The sequence below is a fragment of the Notothenia rossii genome (genome assembly GCF_949606895.1).
Source record: "Notothenia rossii genome assembly, chromosome: 5".
In the NCBI taxonomy this organism is placed as follows: domain Eukaryota; kingdom Metazoa; phylum Chordata; class Actinopteri; order Perciformes; family Nototheniidae; genus Notothenia; species Notothenia rossii.
This window is the reverse complement of record NC_136903.1, coordinates 37,397,147-37,415,389: the sequence shown is the minus strand read 5'-3', so window position 1 is coordinate 37,415,389 and position 18,243 is coordinate 37,397,147. Positions and strand designations below refer to the sequence as shown.

Below are 18,243 nucleotides of genomic sequence, written 5' to 3'. Positions count from 1 at the left end.
CTACACAGACAGGTTTAGTCGCTTTTCTAACACAGTCTCACAAAACAAGAGAATGACCGGCATACAGTATAACTAAGCACTCAGCATAAAAGGACAGACATCGCAAAGTTGTGCTGGGAGTAGGAGAAGTCTAGTCGGAGAGAGCGACCGAGGAACTGCATGGCTGCAGCTTAAATGCTCCCCTCTTCTTCAGGTGGACCAATCAGCAGGTTGAAGGTAACTAATCAGCTAACGGGCACCACCTGGTTACTCACACACACACAGACACACTCACAGACACAGGAGGAGGGAAAAATGCACACACAAATGACCTTATGACCCAGGGTCGTAACAATGGGTTAGCCCTACCATAGATTACCCAACAAAAATAATCTGGCGCCGCCACTGTTTAATTGTTGCATGTAATTGTTATTATACTGCGTGCTTCTTAGTTATTCCATCTTTTGCTGTAACATGGATCTGTATGTAACTCTATATTTACTTGTTATCTACCAACTTCCTTCAACATCATACACCATCATTATACATGATGGTGTATATAGGATATATATATTTGTATACATATCTGTAAATTGTATAATTGTATTTTTCGTATTTGGGATTTCTCTTTTGTCCACTCAAATACACTTGGCCCTTTCTCTTTTCCATATGGAAAAATGGCAGCTGCATATTCTGCTTTTCTCATCTGGCTCCCTGTCTGCTCGTCTACAATGAGAAAATTATATAATTAATTACTAATAATCATTTAAACCTGTTATTACCAATATTTCAAAAATTCTTCATGTAAACTTAAGAGCACAGCTGTATGTTGAGTATGTCAACTTTGCTTGGTTCATCTTACTGGGGGGGGCAGCTACATGGATGTCGGTGCAGTCCACAATAATTTTGCAGTTGAAGGCAGAATGAATTTATTATTGACTCAGAATGAAGCACAACTTCATGTCATACAAGACATTGACTTTATTTGTAATTGTCTAAAAAGATATGAGCATTGATTAGCAAGCAGGACCTGAAGGAACAGAGAATTGGTGATGGATGGAGCTGGGAAGAGAGAAGAATAAAGAAAACAGATCAACTTTATTATCGGATATTAAAAATTCAATTTCAAAACAATTTGCCGCTCCTACAGTTTTCTAGTATGTAAAGATGATTTCACATGACCAATGCAAAATATCACACTCAATACATGTGTGTCTCTGGGGTGCATTGTGCCTTTGATGTATATAAATAATATAACATAACCAAATACTATTACGTACAGTGGAAATCAGGTTGCCAGAGCAGGTCAGTCCAGTGTGCATGTTCCTCAGGGTCTCAGCAGTTACAGGTGAGGTAAAGAAAATAAAAGAGAAAAAGGTCAGTAACAACACTTTAAAGTAACAACACTGAATAATTATCTCTTTTAATAATTTTCTCTCAGTAATCACTCAACTACTGTCTTGCCAACAAACAGATTGACTCACTCTCACTATCATCACAATGAAACACGTCCAGAAGAATGTCATGCAAAGTTGCCTGCCTTCCTTCCTTCGACTCTCCCTGAACTGCCTGATCTTTTAATGTTAAATGTTAACCATTTGTGCAGTGTTGGGGCAGAATCTCTGCTCCGCGCCGTTCCTATATGAGCAGGTTCTCAAAAGAAGGAAAAATTCAAAGCAGCCAGGATAAGGGTTAAACAATAATCTGCTTTAATCGTGGAAACATACAAATACTTCACCGAATCAAGAAGCACTCTGCAGAGTACTCCGGGCTCAGGTTCTACCACCGTGTGAGACACGTCTCAGGAACGGCAAGTCAAAAACAAGAGCGCCGATCTTCAAAATGATCACAACATTTATACACAGAGTTCCATTCTGAGTGAGCTAGACAGTGAGTTGGCAGTGTTCCATTGGTCGGTTTCCCTTCTGGGCGGGATCCCAGGTAGTAAGTCCGCAGTTGTTGATTCCATGTTGCTTCTGTGCGTGTGTGTGTGTGTGTGTGTTTGTCCCTCTGCCCTTAGGCAGATCCCCCAATCAATGATTTGGCGTCATGACAGAGGACTCTTTGACAGAACACATACTCATTCCCCCTAAACATCTTCAACACACACAAACATCGTATCATGTATCTTATCACACAACAGTCACCTGTTTTTCTTTATGAAAGCCATATTTGTAAATATCCAAACGCCATCGTCCCATGACAGTCACCGCATCAGTCAACCAACAGAAGTTAATTGTTCTTGTGGCTTAATGGCTTCCCTGAACTTCCCTTCACCCCAAAGTCAGCTTACTAGGAATGAATACATTTTATTGATAAGCTGAAAAGGACCTTTATCTCATTTACTGCTGGGTGACCCAAGTCTCAAGGCCTGCAGGATATGTGGGAGATAAATCATTAATTTTACAAGACTTTAACTGCCTTATATCTGAAAATGTATCTGGGAATTCCCCTGTTGATTGCAAGGACTATTGATAATTAACAGAGAGACCCTAAGGGCCTCTTCTTGGTATCTGCTAGGCAGAAGTCACTCAATGCAGAAATCACAAGTTTAACACACATTCTATATAAGGTGACATTAAAATGAATATACCAGATTGAACTTTCCTGCCATAACACGTTACTTTAATACTTCAAATAATTCAAATAATACTTCAGCAGATATTATTAAGAAGAAAAGATCGCTGATGCTAATGTGGGGTTAGCCTACCTCCCGCCCCCTTAGCACCTGGTTGAGGGGGCGATAGGCTACTCTTCAAATGTTTCACAAAATACTTATCATGACTACTCTTACAGTTTAACATTTCGGTTTACTTCATGTTAAGGCTAATACAAATGACAAGGCTAAGTAATGTAATGTAATGCTAACTAACATGCTCGCTACTTGCTAGGTAGCTAACTTGACTATGTTTCATGCAAAACATGTATATTACCTGATATGTTTGGTCCAACGACTCCTGGTCCTTTCATCAGACGGGAAGCGATAGAACGAGCAAGTGGTATGATCACTTTTGTGATTACAACCTGGTACAAAGCACACAGGCATCTTGTAAAAGTGAATTTCTCGGAGCAATCTCTTATATTTATTGGAGGGAATAAATCAGTCTTCTTCTTCTTCTTTGCTTTAATTGCGAGATCTTCTTCTTCTTCTTTGCTTTGCGAGTCGCAACCAGTCTTGGAGCATTATCGCCAATGACATCACTTACGCGACCCAGAATGCATTTGGGATTTGTAGTCTTTCTAGTTGCGTATTTTTCATAGTCTTATATTTCAACAGTTTTACGACAAACTGTGACTTTTTTTACATGGAAATGATTGTTTAAGATTGACAAACATCATATGTGTCATTCGTGGCACAATTCAAACGGGATCAAAAGACAACTTTTCTCTCTCCATTGACTTCAATGTATAATTTTCCGCTTCCGGGGTCCCATGGAGGCTCCCGGAAGGGGAGGGACTTCGCCTCTATATACTCCTAGCGTGTGAAAATGTTTGTGAAAAATATGTTAAAAAAACATGAAAACGGAGCAATGGCTGTACGCCATTGGCTGTACGGCAACTCAAGAGGACCATCATACACGGTCAAATTCCGAACATTTAAACATAGCCTACACTTCATTCTTTACTTTGTCCGTTATTATATGTAGAAGATGAACTACCTCTCTGAAAGGTCTCAATGTGTTCATTTTGATGGGCTTACTTCTGAGTGGTTAAACATCACTAATGATTTTCTGACTTCTGACTGCTTTGGATATATAATTACACCACAATAAGGTTTTACTATCACAGTGCACTGAGATTTGTGACAAACTGTAAAGCACTTACGCATCACTGTACACTGTAAACCAAGGCGGTTTTGCCATCACTTACTGTACGGAGGCTCAGTCACTGGTACATTTTCATTTACAAAGCCATGTTGGATAAAGTACCATCTTATATCTGCTCCCTGATCTCTCGGCAAATACTTATTGCCTGAGATCTCATGCTGTGGTTTTATTAAATGTGCCAAGTTCTAGGACTGTCTTAGGGAAGAAAGCTTTTAGATGTGCAGCTCCACTAACTTGGAACAGTCTGCAAAAAGAATGGAAAATTACCAAGCTGGTACCACTACATGTTTTTAAAGCTCGGTTGGATGCTCCACAATCAGATGCTGTTGGTACCTGTACATGTGGATAGATATGTAAATTGTAATCCCTGTAATTGTTCCTGTATGATGTCCTTTTGTTGTTCTGTTGTTTATGTCTTCATGCTGCAGGTCTCCCTTGAAAAATAGATCATTGATCTCAATGGGATTTTACCTGGATAAATAAAGGTTTTGAATTGAATGTTGAGCATTAACTGCAAGTCACTCAAATGCATAAACTGGAGAATAATTATGTTACAAGTATTACAGAAAACATATCCAAGTGTAACAAACATCCAGTATTAACCTTACTGTTTTTTACTAACAGTAACCAACTAATAATTTTCATAAAGTGCATATGTATTCCAAACTCACAATATATATATATATACAGGGGTGGACTGGCCATCTGGCATACCGGGCATCGTCCCGGTGGGCCGTTGACCCAATGTGGGCCGGTCCGCAATGTTTTTTTTTTCTTTTCATTTTTTTCCCTCTAAATTCCCTCCAATTGGGCCGGCCAATTGGCTACAGAGGGCTAGCAGTGTGTTGCCAGCATCGACACATATTATTGGTCTATTGTTTGTCATTGTCAATCAATCATGAGCTGATAAGCTCAGAGAGCCCTGACAGTGCTGTCAATCACAACACAAACCAGGGTGGGGCGGGACCTCATGGCATGGGTGGGAGTCGCGGGACGGGCTGCCTGCTGCTGAGCTGAAAATGGATAAGCAGAAGAAACGCCCGGGTGGTGCTGAAAAACTGCGACTTAAAAAGCTGAAGTCTCTGGAGGTGGAGGCTGCTAAATATTCTAAATTGACGGACCTATTTGATGCCGTGGTCACCGCCCCAGCAGGTGCTTCTGCGCCGGGAGACGAGCGAGTGGAGGCATACATCGTAAGTAATGTTAGCCTGGGCTGGCTAGGCTACATTTTTGAGACATGTCCAAAAAAAAAGTAGAAAACGTTTTTACATTGAATGTGATGTGACCTAATTAACTGCATAGTCCTACTTGTGACAACATATTAGCCCAGAGTTGAAGGGCTGTGAATGTTGGTAGTTGTGGTTGATTTTGTTTAAATATGCCGAATTGTGATATTATGGGTTTTTATTGTTCAGATGATTTAGCTAGGCTAGCTAAGAGCTGCTAACGTCAGCGGTTTCTTGTAGCCATAGCAACAGTAAACGTTCACATGGACCAACGAGCTGTAAGTAGAGATGAAGCTGCAGAATCAAGCTGTATTGTAAATACAGATGAGATACTTTGAATTTTAGCAAAAAATATAAGTAAACCTATAGGAAATAATTAGATTAATTTGCAATATTTGCCATTGAATTTATTGTAATCTTTCAATTCATTTATTGTTTACTGAGGTGATAACTATTTCATAATTTGTGTGTAACTTTAATTTCTTTGTATTTGTGTTACTTTTACTGTAGTTTTCAAATGGCTGTGTATAGTGCTGTCTTGAGCATTTTCAGGTATTGTCACAAAGATCTGACTTTTTTGCATTGGAAAACACTAAGTGTCATAATGAAAACATGGCAAAGCCACTAGTGTTGTTACGCTCGCGAACGTTTCGTTCAATATGAACTAATCTTTTATCTTGTACATTATTCTGTAGTTTTGAGTTATTTCCCCATCTAATGATAAATGCTTTCCCTATGTCCAGCCCAGACAGGTTCAGGGCAAGTCCAGCTGGTCAGTTCAGGGAGAGAGCCAGACCAATTCAGGCAGCCCAAAGACTGCACCACCTGAGAGGGAAAAGGCTGTAGAGAGTGAGGAGTATGTCAGCCCAAAGACAGGATCACCTGAGAGGGAAAAGGCTGGAGAGAGTGAGGAGTGTGTCAGCCCAAATACAGGATCACCTGAGAGGGAAACAGCTGTTGAGAGCTATGAGTGTGCCAGTCAAATAACAGATTTGTTTTCACAACCTGATCAGAGAAATCTCCAGTCATTTTTAAATGACCATCCACAGCAAAAAAGTAGCAATCCAGTGGTGCAGAAAGTGTTCTGTAGCAGAGACGGCACCATTAGAAGGTGGCTGACATACTGTCCAGAGCGTCACATGCTGTATTGTTTCATCTGCATGGCATTCGGTAAGAGAACTGATAGCAGTCTGTTCATCAGTGGAATGTCAGATTGGAGGCATATACACCAGCGCACAGAGGAGCATGAGAGAAGCAGTGGACACAGAAACTGTGCTGAAGCTTACCTCTTGAAATCCGCCAGTGCTGATATCAGCAGTGTGTTTGGTGGCAGTCAGATGTCGGCGCACAGAGAGCAGGTCAGAAAGAGACGGCAGGTTTTGGAGCGCATCATAGATGTCTTCAAGGTTCTTGGGAAGAGGGGGCTTGCATACAGGAGGTCAGAAAATGAGGCAGCATATACTCTGGAAGACCACACAGTTGATCATAATAATTTCTTGGAACTCATACTTCTACTGGGGAAGTATGATTTCTGTTTAAAAGAGCACCTGGACAGCTGCATTGAGAACAGCAAAAAGTTGCATTTGTCTGGTGGCACGAGAGGCAGAGGCTCCCTTGTAACTTTACTCTCCAAAACCACAGTCAACTCAATGATAGATGCAATTCACCATCTGATTCAAGAAAACATCTCCAGTGATATCAAGAAAGCAGGAATGTTTTCAGTGCAGCTGGACACAACACAGGACATCACCTCTCAGGATCAATGCTCTATAATTATGAGGTATGTTAGTGATGTTGTTCATGAGAGGCTTGTTGCAGTGCTGAAGTGCAGTTCATCCACTGGACAGGCCTTTGTCAACATGCTGTCAGAAGTTCTGGACAAAATGGGCCTCAGCAAGACCATGTGCATTGGAAATGCGACTGATGGGGCATCAAACATGCAAGGCCAATACAAAGGATTCTCCTCACTATTGTCTGCACAATCTCCAAACCAGGTGCATGTATGGTGCTACGCACATGTACTAAATCTGGTGCTTGCAAACACAACCCAGATTGTTATTGAGAGTGGGTCCCTGTTTGCGCTCCTCAATGGCATTGCGGTATTCATCAAAGAGTCATATAAAAGGATGAATGTGTGGGAAGAGTCAGGCCGAAACAAGAGACGTAGACGCCTTGCTCCTATTGGCGAGACACGCTGGTGGGCCAAGCATGAGGCCCTGAAGAAGGTGTTTGGCTTCTTTGGAAAACCGGAAGATGGTCTGTACGTTGATGTGCTGTTGACATTATCAGCTATACAGAAACAGGCAACAGTGAAACCATGTATCCGTGTCATGGCCAGAGGATATGCAGTCATTGCTCAAGTATGAGACGATCTTGACGGCTCAAATCTTCCTCCGCATATTTGAACATACCTCTCCATTGTCTAAATACCTTCAGACGGCAGGATTGGACATCCTCTCTGCTCACAGAATGGTGGCATCGACACAGGATACGCTGAAAAGCTTGGGAAGAGATTTTGAATCTGTAAAAAAAGCAGCAGACACATTTGTCAACTGGACAAACACAGAAATCCAAGAGAGAGATGACACGGACATTGAAGTGGAGGCCACACTGCCACAAAAGAGGAGGAGGATGAAGAAAGTCTTGCCTGGAGAGATGGCTCAGGATGAGACCCTGGATGATGCAGAAAAATCCTATGAGGTGAATGTGCATAACCGGATCATGGACACAGCAATTGAAGCCATTCATAGGCGCTTTTTAACACACGGCAATCTATATGCTGACTTGGCATGTCTGGATCCCAGAAACTTCCCTCAGCTCTGCACCAGTGCTCTTCCCCAGTCTGCCCTTCAAGACTTAAGCAAGTGCTTGCAAGGATTTGACAGCAGGGCAACCAAGGAAAATATGCAGGCCGAGTTGAAAAGCTTTGCACTCCAGTGGAACAGGCTGAAGGCATCCCCATTGGCAGAGTACAAAGCAAGAACAGTAGAAGATGGATCAGGTGGTGAGGAGGACAACACAGAAGAGGTTGAGATAACTCCCATAAGCTGTTGCTCCTGCAAAGAATGCCCTCTGTGCTGCTACCAGATACTTCGCCGTTTCAACATGCTAACAGATGCATACCCTGTCCTAGGCCTTGCTTATAAATACCTGCTTACATTATCCCTCACACAGGTGGCTTGTGAGCGCACATTTTCAATTTTGAAGTTTATTAAAAACAGACTCGGAAGCACCCTCTCATCTGATAAATTGGAGGCATTTATGTTGATGGCCACAGAGAAAGACATCCTCATGTCCTTGGACTCTGACTCTGTGATAGACAGACTTGCAGAGAAGAGTGAGCTGCTTAAAAAGCTGCTCCACTGATAAGGCGAGAAATATTTAATATTATTGTTATTATCACACATCACACATTATGGATGTAGTAATTCATTATTTGTCATTTTAATGATGATTTTCAGAAGTTGTATTGTGCTTATGTGTTGATCCTTAATGCTGTGATCATGTACACTAAATTATCAATTATTCTCCATTACAGGTTGTTCTGATATATTTGAGGAGTCGTTCTCCCTCTGTTCTATATGTGGACTTGTTCTCTCATTTAGGACCACTGTTAGAATTTGGTAAGTTTATCATGTATTTTTTAATGTTGTATAAATTCATACTTCATAATTTTAAAAAAGTTTTGAAAGAAACGCACATCCCAAAAGTTTTCAACTCTAGGTGCAGGACAGAGGAAAACATTTAATTTATTTTTTCAGACTTAATAATGTATCCAATTCCCTCTCAGGTTGACCACTTGACATGTGAGAGCTTGAGGAGTTGTTCCCCCTCCGTCCATGTTCGAGGACTTGCTCTCTCTCTGCCTCCACTCTCTACCTTCACTGCACCAAAGTTTGGCTGTTGAGTCTCCTCTAGTATGGTGAGTTTATCATTTTTTATGTTTTATGAAATCATACTTAATTTGTGATGATTAGAGACTTAATAATGTATCCGATTCCCTCTCAGGTTGACCACTTGACATGTGAGAGCTTGAGGAGTTGTTCCCCCTCCGTCCATTTTCAAGGATTCGCTCCCTTACCACTTCACCACTTTTTGAGAAGTCTATGATTTGTTGAGTATGTCATGTGTCTTATAATGTTATATGAATTCATACTTGATTTGTGATGAGGAGAGACTTAATAATGTTTCCATGTCTCTTTTAGGTGGACCACCCTATATATGAGAGCCTAAGGAGTTGTTTTCCCTCTGTCCCCTTTTGAGGACCTGCTTTGTCTCCTCCATCATTCACTGGGCCACTTTTAGGTTCCTGAGCTTATTTCATGTGGTGAGAGGAATGCAATATGTGTATGTTTAAAGGTTATGTTTAAAGGTTTATGTGAAGAAACATACTATATGTGCGATAAAATGACAATTGGTAATTCATAAATATCTCTTTATATTCTCTGCTACCATTATCTCCTGTCAAACAGGTTTTCCTGACCTGCTAGAAGTTCTTCTATGATGCTTGAGTCATCCATCATATCTGAGAGCTTCGTCTTGACTTTGTGAGTTTATTATGCAACTTGTTTTGTCTCAGATTGAAACAAAAGGTTTGATTATGATTATTTCCTGGCTGAAGATTTTCATTTTGATGGTTTTAATTTCAAACATCTGCATATCTTTTAAGTTCAATTAACAGTTATGCAGGTAGGCCTTAGGGCTCTTTTGAGACTTAAGTCATCCTTCATGACAGATACATTTGTTGACTAAGTGTCACTACGTCACAAAAAGGCTACATGGCTACATATATTTGTCAGTACACAGATACTGAGTACAAGTTCTGTTTGCTGTTTCTTTCAGGTCACGAATTTGGTGAGGAGTGGAGCTGGTTGGCTGCGGACGAGGAAGTATAGAGCAATACATACTTGTGCACATACACGTATATGAGAATGCATATCTATTCAGACCTGTAACCCATGTCTTAGACTTTTCACACAGCTACAGTATATATATATATTTTTTTCCAATTCTCTATTTATGGTTTCATAATTAGTGAGTGAGTGAGTTTCAGCTCTAATGCTGCTACTGTCTGTAATATGTTTCTATTTAGATTATTTGTCAGGATATTTTTTTGTTATTATTGTCCGAGTCTGGTTTTAACTAATACTGGGCTTACACCAAAAGATTTTCACAGTCACAGACTAAAAACTGAAAGGGTAGCATAAGGGTTATTCCCGTTAGTCTCGTCCCACCCCTAGTCATGACATAACTTCTGTTGTGATTTGACACTATAATGAATAAAGATTGATTGATATAGCTGTCCATTTTAGTCCTTGAGTTCATAGTTAAGTGCTTTATTTGTTAACTGCTATCAAGGAATATGACTCTCCTTTGTAGTATGCATGAGAGAAGATGCCGCAAGTTTAGTGGACTTCTATGTAGTGTCCGCTGAAAATGTAGTGGGCTGGTCTGGACAGAAAATGCCAGGGCTGAATTTTTGTCCCAGTCCACCCCTGTCCATGAGCAGAGCCGACAGGCAGGAAGACTCGAGCACACAGCTCGTACTTCATTATAATATATAAAAAAAGAACACCATGCGTGTAATGATGGCACATAACAGCCCACGGCCGCAGATTACTCCGGGTCCCAGCCCCCCCCATACCCCAAAAATATTTGTATTGCAGATCTACATGAATCACACAAACGACTTATTTTGGATTCAAAACGGCGAATTTCTCCGAAAGGTGACAAGTTTGCATCACTGAACATAGACAGAGCACAACTGAAACATAACATCTGAAACGAAGTAACAACATAATACACTTGTGGGGATGCTTTGGATGTGAGGAGTGAGGGACACGGCTTAGAACTGGCGTGTCGCCTGGCAGGACAGGAGAGTGTGTGCACCAGTCTGCCTTGATCTATGAATTCATGTCCGTGACACTCACTGCTGCCCACAGCTGTTTTATAGAAGGAAATTCCTTCACTTCATGAAAGTGTTTTAACCACACACACCTCTACACACACATGACGGGTGTTATTTTCCCCATAAGGAACAAGTCGCTGCAAATTATCCAGCTTATTACACGGCCACATTCTCAACAAAGTAACGACATGACTCCCAATATTAATTGAAATGCTTTTATGGATTTAGAAAATGTTTTTATTGATTTAAAAAATAGTTGTATGTATTGATTTAAAATATAGTTGTATGTATTGATTTAAATTGACATGCATCCGCTAAGAAAAATAGTCCGTTGTTACAGTTTTTTAAACAGTCTGAATGAAACGGCAGCTCTCAGCTGTGTATTTACACAACTAATGGCCCATCAACCACAGCTCTCTCCCCCCCTCCCCCCCTTGATCTTTCTTCTCCAGCAGCTAAATTAACGGTAGGTTACTCTGAGTGACAAGCTTACAGTTAGACACAACACTGTCATTGCTAGTGACCCTCAGTTAGTTGACTTTTATGTTCAACTGCTAAATTCGTTACTGATAAAAAAAGGGCTTCTACTGTACCTAATAACCTTAACACTAGAACCGCCAGAGGTTTTTGTATAGGCCTACCTAAACCCGTTTAATCCCGCTATTATAATGCAATTTTTAACAACATAGGGTGCTACATAACACACTTTCAGGAAAAGTCACGGACTTGGAGACTTTAATATTTTATTGAAAAAAAGTTACATTGCACACACACAACACACATCACACAAATTGACCCGATTGGCGGTTCTAGTGTTAAATAAACTCACTAATTAATGAAACCAGTACAATACGCATTATTCTTATTCTTATCATTCTTTATGAGCGCTGAAATAGTCTTAAAATCAGATCTGTTTTTTAAATGAAATCTGACGGCAGGCAGTTAGCTCTGATCACCTATGATAAATGCGCCGCACCTAATCGCTGGCCATTCAGCCACAGACACTGTTCGAAATGGGGGGGAGCTAGGGGGAGCTTGGCTCCCCCGAAGAGGGAGGGAGCTCCCTTGATGGCTGACTTTGAGATAAATAGGGGGAGCCCAAAACAATCGTGCATGCTTCTCTATTTCTGAACAGTTATTTGTTTTTCTCTGTTTTTTAACTGATGTTCCCTGGGCCTTGAAAAGGCCCACCTGTTCAAAGTGGGAAATGACAGAAAAAGTTTGAGAACCACTGCCACATTGTTGATCCCACCTTGCCTTACACACTGTCTGACCCACTCCACTTCACACAACCTACCTTAAACTCACCACAAATACTGTAAATACAGGTGACTGCAGCTTACTATAGTGCATGTAAACACACTGAAGTGGAAAAATAACACATCTCATCCTCAACACAGCTCTTTTAAACACACACACACTCACAGACTGCCTACCACCTGCGTCCCTCACTTGGCCTTGTGACACACACAGTTGTCAAGGTGTGTGTGTGTGTGTGTGTGTGTGTGTGTGTGTGTGTGTGTGTGTGTGTGTGTGTGTGTGTGTGTGTGTGTGTGTGTGTGTGTGTGTGTGTGTGTGTGTGTGTGTGTGTGTGTGTGTGTGTGTGTGTGTGTGTGTGTGTGTGTGTGTGTGTGTGTGTGTGTGTGTGTGTGTGTGTGTGTGTGTGTGTGTGTGTGTGAGAGAGAGAGAGATTGATGATGGGCCACATCTTGCTGTGCTTTGAAACACTTCACTGATTTAAACTGCTGAACCAGCGTGTGTGTGTGTGTGTGTGTGTGTGTGTGAGAATCTGAGCCAGAGAAACACAGCTGGTCAACAGAAGTTCCCAGGCAGATGCTACCTAAATAAGCTTGGGTAGACTTCAAAAGCTGGAAAGTCTGCCAACTATCTTAGCATGTTTTCTAACAGTTATCCTTCCCATTGTACACATTTCCACTTGAAGTGTAGCAGTTAAAAAGCATATCCAGAATGTGTACGATAATTAAAATTAATAAAACATAAAGGTTTACTTTAATTTCTGTTGTATGATCCTGTAAGTCCTAAAAAAAGATGAAACTCTCTGGCAGGCTCCATGCCAGGTTGGCCATTTCATGCTGGGTTTGCAGATTCAAGCAGCTAGTTTGAGCTAAACTGTATTAGGGGTTAATGAAAGCTGAAAGGAACCTTATTAACAACGGACCAAACACGATCTCAAAGCATCTGGCAAATCTGTAATTGAAACTAAACTACTTTAATACTATACATTAGTAGAAAAAACCCTAACCCTTACCTTAAGGACCCTAAAGACTCCTTGAAAAAAAAAGATTTAACTTATAACATGTCCATTTGTTTCACTCTTATGCAGAGGTGCTACTTGTTATGAGAGTAAAGAAGTGTTTTAGAATAAAAAGTTGTGTGTTTGACAAATAGGGAGGATTTTACTGTATAATATATATGTGTTAATATAGTTTCACTTCAATTCTTAAGCCTTTTTTGGATTTTGGATTCTTTGTTTCCACTGAATGCAAAGTATATTTCAATCACCCTAAAGAAACGTATTTACAATGATATATTTCAATCAACAAAAAATGTAAATTAAACACAATGATAAACTGTGTCATCATTATTCACAAGTTTTAAAATACCAATATTAGCTTTTATTTTGGGGGAGATCAAAAAAAGACATGTGTGGTGTTGTAATAAAGAAATGCATGAATAACTGATAAGAGAACTCAGAGGGTTTTTAACTTTATTATAACATAACCTTTGAGTTTTTGGCATGAAGTCTGACCATTTCTGACACTCAGCTAAAGCATCAACAAAGCCACTGTCACATTGAGCCCCTGGCCCCCCCTCTGCATAATGTGAGCTGCACAGATCATAATTATCTCTGCTGCTATCATACTGCAGCTCTATCTGTTCCTACCAGTGTTGGGTGTAACGCGTTACAAAAGTAACAGAGTTACAGTAATATATTACTTTTTGCTGTAACGAAGTAATGTAACGCATTACTAATGACATTTAGGTAATATATTACCCGTTACAATGCTCAATAACGCAGTTACAACACATTTTTATCTGAAATGAAATGGTGTTTTGTTTTTTAAGAATGTACATAGCGAAACATGAGACAAATTGTGCAGGTAGATTAGTAAACCTGATGTGTTTACCCTTCAGGCTTCGCGTCGGGATCTTCGGGGCAGTTGAATGTTATGCACCCTCTATTCAAAAAAGAGAACGGAGCGAAAAATACAAACAACAAATTGTGTCAGGTGGGCGTGTCCTGCTCTGCTGCGCGTGCATCATTTCCAAAGTGCTTCCACAGCGGTGACACACATCTGTGGATAATCATTTATATGAAAATGTTTAAAGCAAGCATCACTAAACGCCAGCAACACTGCATCTACTGCTGTCACGATCTGTCTGTGTTGTGTTTTGTCTTGTTTAGATCTTTCCTTGGTTTCCTGTCTGTGTGTGTTCCCTCCTACCTGTTCCCTCCTACCTCTTTACTTTATTGTGTTCACCTGGTGCCCCTGTGTTTCTCCTCCCTCCTCACCTGTCTCTTGTTTCGTTGATTAGTCTTGTGTGTATTTAAGTTCTGTTTTTGCTGTTTGTCATTATTGGTTTCTCGTTTGTCTGAGACTGTGTTCTCAGGGTAATGTTCTGTTTTTTGTCACCAAAACCTTGAAATAAAGGTATTTTTCTCTTTTCAATCTGCATTTGGGTCCTACCTGTTTCACTAACCCGAACAGAAGAAACCAACCAAGGATGTGCCCAGCAGATCCATTTGAGCAGGAGTTATTGGATTTTTCCTTTTCTCTGGTTTACTGCTCTGATCGATGGAGGGGAGCGTCCGGTGTTCAGTAGCGAGAGGCTGCTCTGGCAGAGGCGCGCCAGATGGCTACGGAGAAACCAGGCTTGGTGAAATTCTTACCTGGCTGGATTTTGAATTTCCTCTCGGTGTGTGATTCCCGGCCTGCTAGCCCCAGGCATGCGAGCACCCTGCCTACCAATTCCCAACCTGACACCATACGCCTCGGTGTGTTCCATCTGGAGTCAACCTCTGCTTCTTCCCCAGTTCCTGCTCCTGTCCAGGAGCCGTTCTCTGGAACTCGTCTGGCTTTTGGAGGTCCACGGAGCCTCCAAAAGGTTCCTAAGAGAGGGAGCTGCAAGTCCAGACTAGCAGCCCGAGCCCCAAGAGTCAGGGTTCCGGCCCCAGTTCTGGCCCCAGCAGTCCCTTCTCTAGTCCCCTCTCTAGTCTCTCCTCTGGTCCCTCCTCTAGTCCCTTCCCAAGTCCCTTCTCTAGTCCCTTCTCTAGTCCCTTCTCTAGTCCCTTCTCTAGTCCCTTCTCTAGTCCCCTCTCTAGTCCCTCCTTTGGTCCCTTCCCTAGTCCCTTCTCTAGTCCCTCCTCTAGTCCCTTCCCAAGTCCCTTCTCTAGTCCCTTCTCTAGTCCCTACTCTATTCCCATCTCGAGTCCCTTCTCGAGTCCCTTCTCCAGTTTCCTCTCAAGTCCCCTCTCAAGTCACCTCTCGAGTTCCCTCTAGAGTTCCCTCTCAAGTCCTCTCTTGAGTCCCCTCTCGAGTTCCCTCTCCAGTCCCTACTCAAGTCCTTACTCAAGTCCCTACTGAAGTGCCGTTGGAGGTTCTGCTGGGGGTCCTGACAACTCCATGTCCTGTCCCGTTGGGGGTCCCGCCGACTACTTTTCAGCCGGGGGTCCTGCCAACCATATGTCCCGTGCGGTTGGAGGCCCCGTCGACGATTCTTCTGCCGGGGGTCCTGCCAACCCTGTGTCCTATGCCGTTGGAGGTTCAGCTGGGGGTCCTGCCAGCTCCATGTCCTGTCCCGTTGGGGGCCCTTCCAACTACTCTTCTGCCGGGGGTCCTGCCAACCCTATGTCGTGTCCCGTTGGGCGTCTCGCCGACTACTCTTCTGCCGGGGGTCCTGCCAACCCTATGTCCTGTCCCGTTGGGGGTCCCGCTGACTACTCTTCTGCCAGGGGTCCTGCCAACCCTATGTCCTGTGCCGTTGGAGGTCCCGCCGACAACTCTTCCGCTAGGGGTCCTGCTAACTCCATGTCCTGTCCCGTTGGGGGTCCCGCTGACTACTCTTCCGCTGGGGGTCCTGCCAACTCCATGTCCTGTCCCGTTGGGGGTCCCACCGACTATTCTTCTGCCGGGGGTCAATCAATCAATCAATCAATGTTTATTTATATAGCCCAATATCACAAATGTTACATTTGTCTCAGTGGACTTCACAGTTTGTACAGAATATCAGTATGACAATACGACACCCTCTGTCCTTAGACCCTCACATCGTACAAGGAAAAACTTCCAGAGAAAACCCAGTTTAAAGGGAAAAATGGGAGAAACCTCAGGGAGAGCAACAGAGGAGGGATCCCTCTCCCAGGACGGACAGACGTGCAATAGATGCCGTGTGTAAATTGAAAAGATAATACATTTGCAACATAGGTAGTCCAAATGTTTGGAAATGCATGTGTGTATAATAGGAAGATGAATCCATGAGTATATCCATCCAGGACTTATGATCCAGGACCACAGCCACGACTCAAGATCCAGGACTCGCAATCCATGACACAGGACCGCAGGATCATCCATGACTCCGGATCCCGGCGTATATAGACACCAAAAAGAAAGACATTTGGGGAAGCTGGGCTAATCGGAACATGAGAGTACACAGGTATAGACAGAGAGAAGGAAGAAGTAAGATGTCCCCCGACAAACTAAGCCTATATCAGCAAAACTAGGGGCTGAATGTAATCAGCCCTAACTATAAGCTTTATCAAAAAGGAAGGTCTTAAGCGCACTCTTAAAAACGGATAGGGTGTCTGCCGTCCGAACACAAACTGGAAGCTGATTCCACAAAAGTGGAGCTTGATAAGAAAAGGCTCTGGCTCCCATTGTACTTTTAGAGACTCTAGGAACAACCAACAACCCTGCATTCTTGGAACGCAATGCCCTAGTAGGACAATAGGGTATAATGAGTTCTTTAAGGTAAGATGGCGCCTGCCCATTAAGGGCTTTGTAGGCGAGAAGAAGAATTTTAAATTATATCCTGTGTTCTATAGGGAGCCAGTGTAAGGCAGCCAGAACAGGAGTAATGTGGTCCCTTTTCCTAACTCTGGTTAGTACACGAGCTGCAGCATTTTGAATCAGCTGAAGCGATTTGACTGACTTCTTGGTACACCCTGATAATAAGGAGTTACAATAATCCAGCCTTGAAGTAACAAATGCATGGACTAGTTTCTCTGCATCGTTTTGAGGCAAGATATGCCTGATCTTTGCAATGTTACGTAGATGGAAGTAGGCGGTCCTTGAAATTGATTTTATGTGGGCGTTAAAGGATAAATCCTGATCAAATATAACACCAAGATTCCTTACAGTCTCACTGGAGGCCAAATTAATGCCATCCATAGTTAATATATCTTTAGATAATTTGTTTCGTAGATTCTTCGGGCCAAGTACAATAACTTCAGTTTTGGTCGTGTTTAACATCAAAAAATTTAAGGTCATCCACGTTTTTAAGTCCTTGAGGCAGTCTTGAATTTTATTTAGATGATTAATTTCATCAGGCTTGATTGATAAATATAGTTGAGTATCATCCGCATAACAATGAAAGTTTACAGAATGATTCCTTATAATATTGCCTAACGGAAGCATATATAGGGTGAACAAAATAGGTCCAAGCACTGAGCCCTGTGGCACTCCATGGCTAACTTTGGTTTGCATGGAAGATTCATCGTTGACACGTACAAACTGAGAGCGTTCAGATAGATAGGACCTAAACCAGCCTAAAGCAGTTCCCTGTATGCCAACTAAGTGCTCTAGTCTTTGCAATAGGATATCATGGTTGATAGTATCAAATGCAGCACTAAGATCGAGCAAGACAAGAATAGAGACAAGTCCCTTGTCTGAGGCTATTAGAATGTCATTTGTGACTTTAACCAGAGCTGTCTCTGTGCTATGTTGTGTTCTAAAGCCAGACTGAAAATCTTCAAATAAATCATAGTTTTTTAAGTAATCACACAGCTGTTTTGCGACTGCTTTCTCAAGAATCTTTGAGAGGAACGGAAGATTAGAAATAGGTCTATAGTTGGCTAAAACATCTGGATCGAGGTTGTGCTTTTTAAGAAGCGGTTTTATCACTGCTACTTTGAATGATTGTGGAACATAGCCTGATAATAAAGACATATTCATAATATTTAATAAAGAAGTGCTAATTAATGGAAAAACTTCTTTTAACAGCTTAGTTGGAATCGGGTCTAAGATACACGTTGATGGTTTAGAAGAGAGAATCATTGAATTTA

At 41.9% G+C, this 18,243-nt stretch overlaps 1 protein-coding gene across 4 annotated transcripts; it reads left to right on the top strand.

Annotated features, from left to right (window-relative positions):
* The first annotated feature begins 4,498 nt into the window (after nucleotides 1-4,498).
* LOC307040628 (zinc finger MYM-type protein 1-like) lies at nucleotides 4,499-10,336 on the top strand. Of its 4 annotated transcripts, none has more exons than XM_079683652.1 (7): nucleotides 4,499-4,999; nucleotides 8,571-8,655; nucleotides 8,823-8,954; nucleotides 9,041-9,150; nucleotides 9,238-9,359; nucleotides 9,505-9,579; nucleotides 9,875-10,336. In XM_079683652.1, the coding sequence occupies exons 1-3, from the start codon at nucleotides 4,826-4,828 to the stop codon at nucleotides 8,825-8,827; spliced, it is 264 nt and encodes an 87-aa protein (XP_079539778.1). In that variant the 5' UTR covers nucleotides 4,499-4,825; the 3' UTR covers nucleotides 8,828-8,954; nucleotides 9,041-9,150; nucleotides 9,238-9,359; nucleotides 9,505-9,579; nucleotides 9,875-10,336. The 4 variants fall into 4 exon arrangements, with proteins under 4 accessions (XP_079539778.1, XP_079539776.1, XP_079539777.1 ...); XM_079683650.1 differs by lacking the exon at nucleotides 4,499-4,999 and adding an exon at nucleotides 6,085-8,402; XM_079683651.1 differs by lacking the exon at nucleotides 4,499-4,999 and having other exon boundaries at nucleotides 6,085-8,655; nucleotides 9,041-9,145.
* The last annotated feature ends 7,907 nt before the right edge of the window (nucleotides 10,337-18,243 follow it).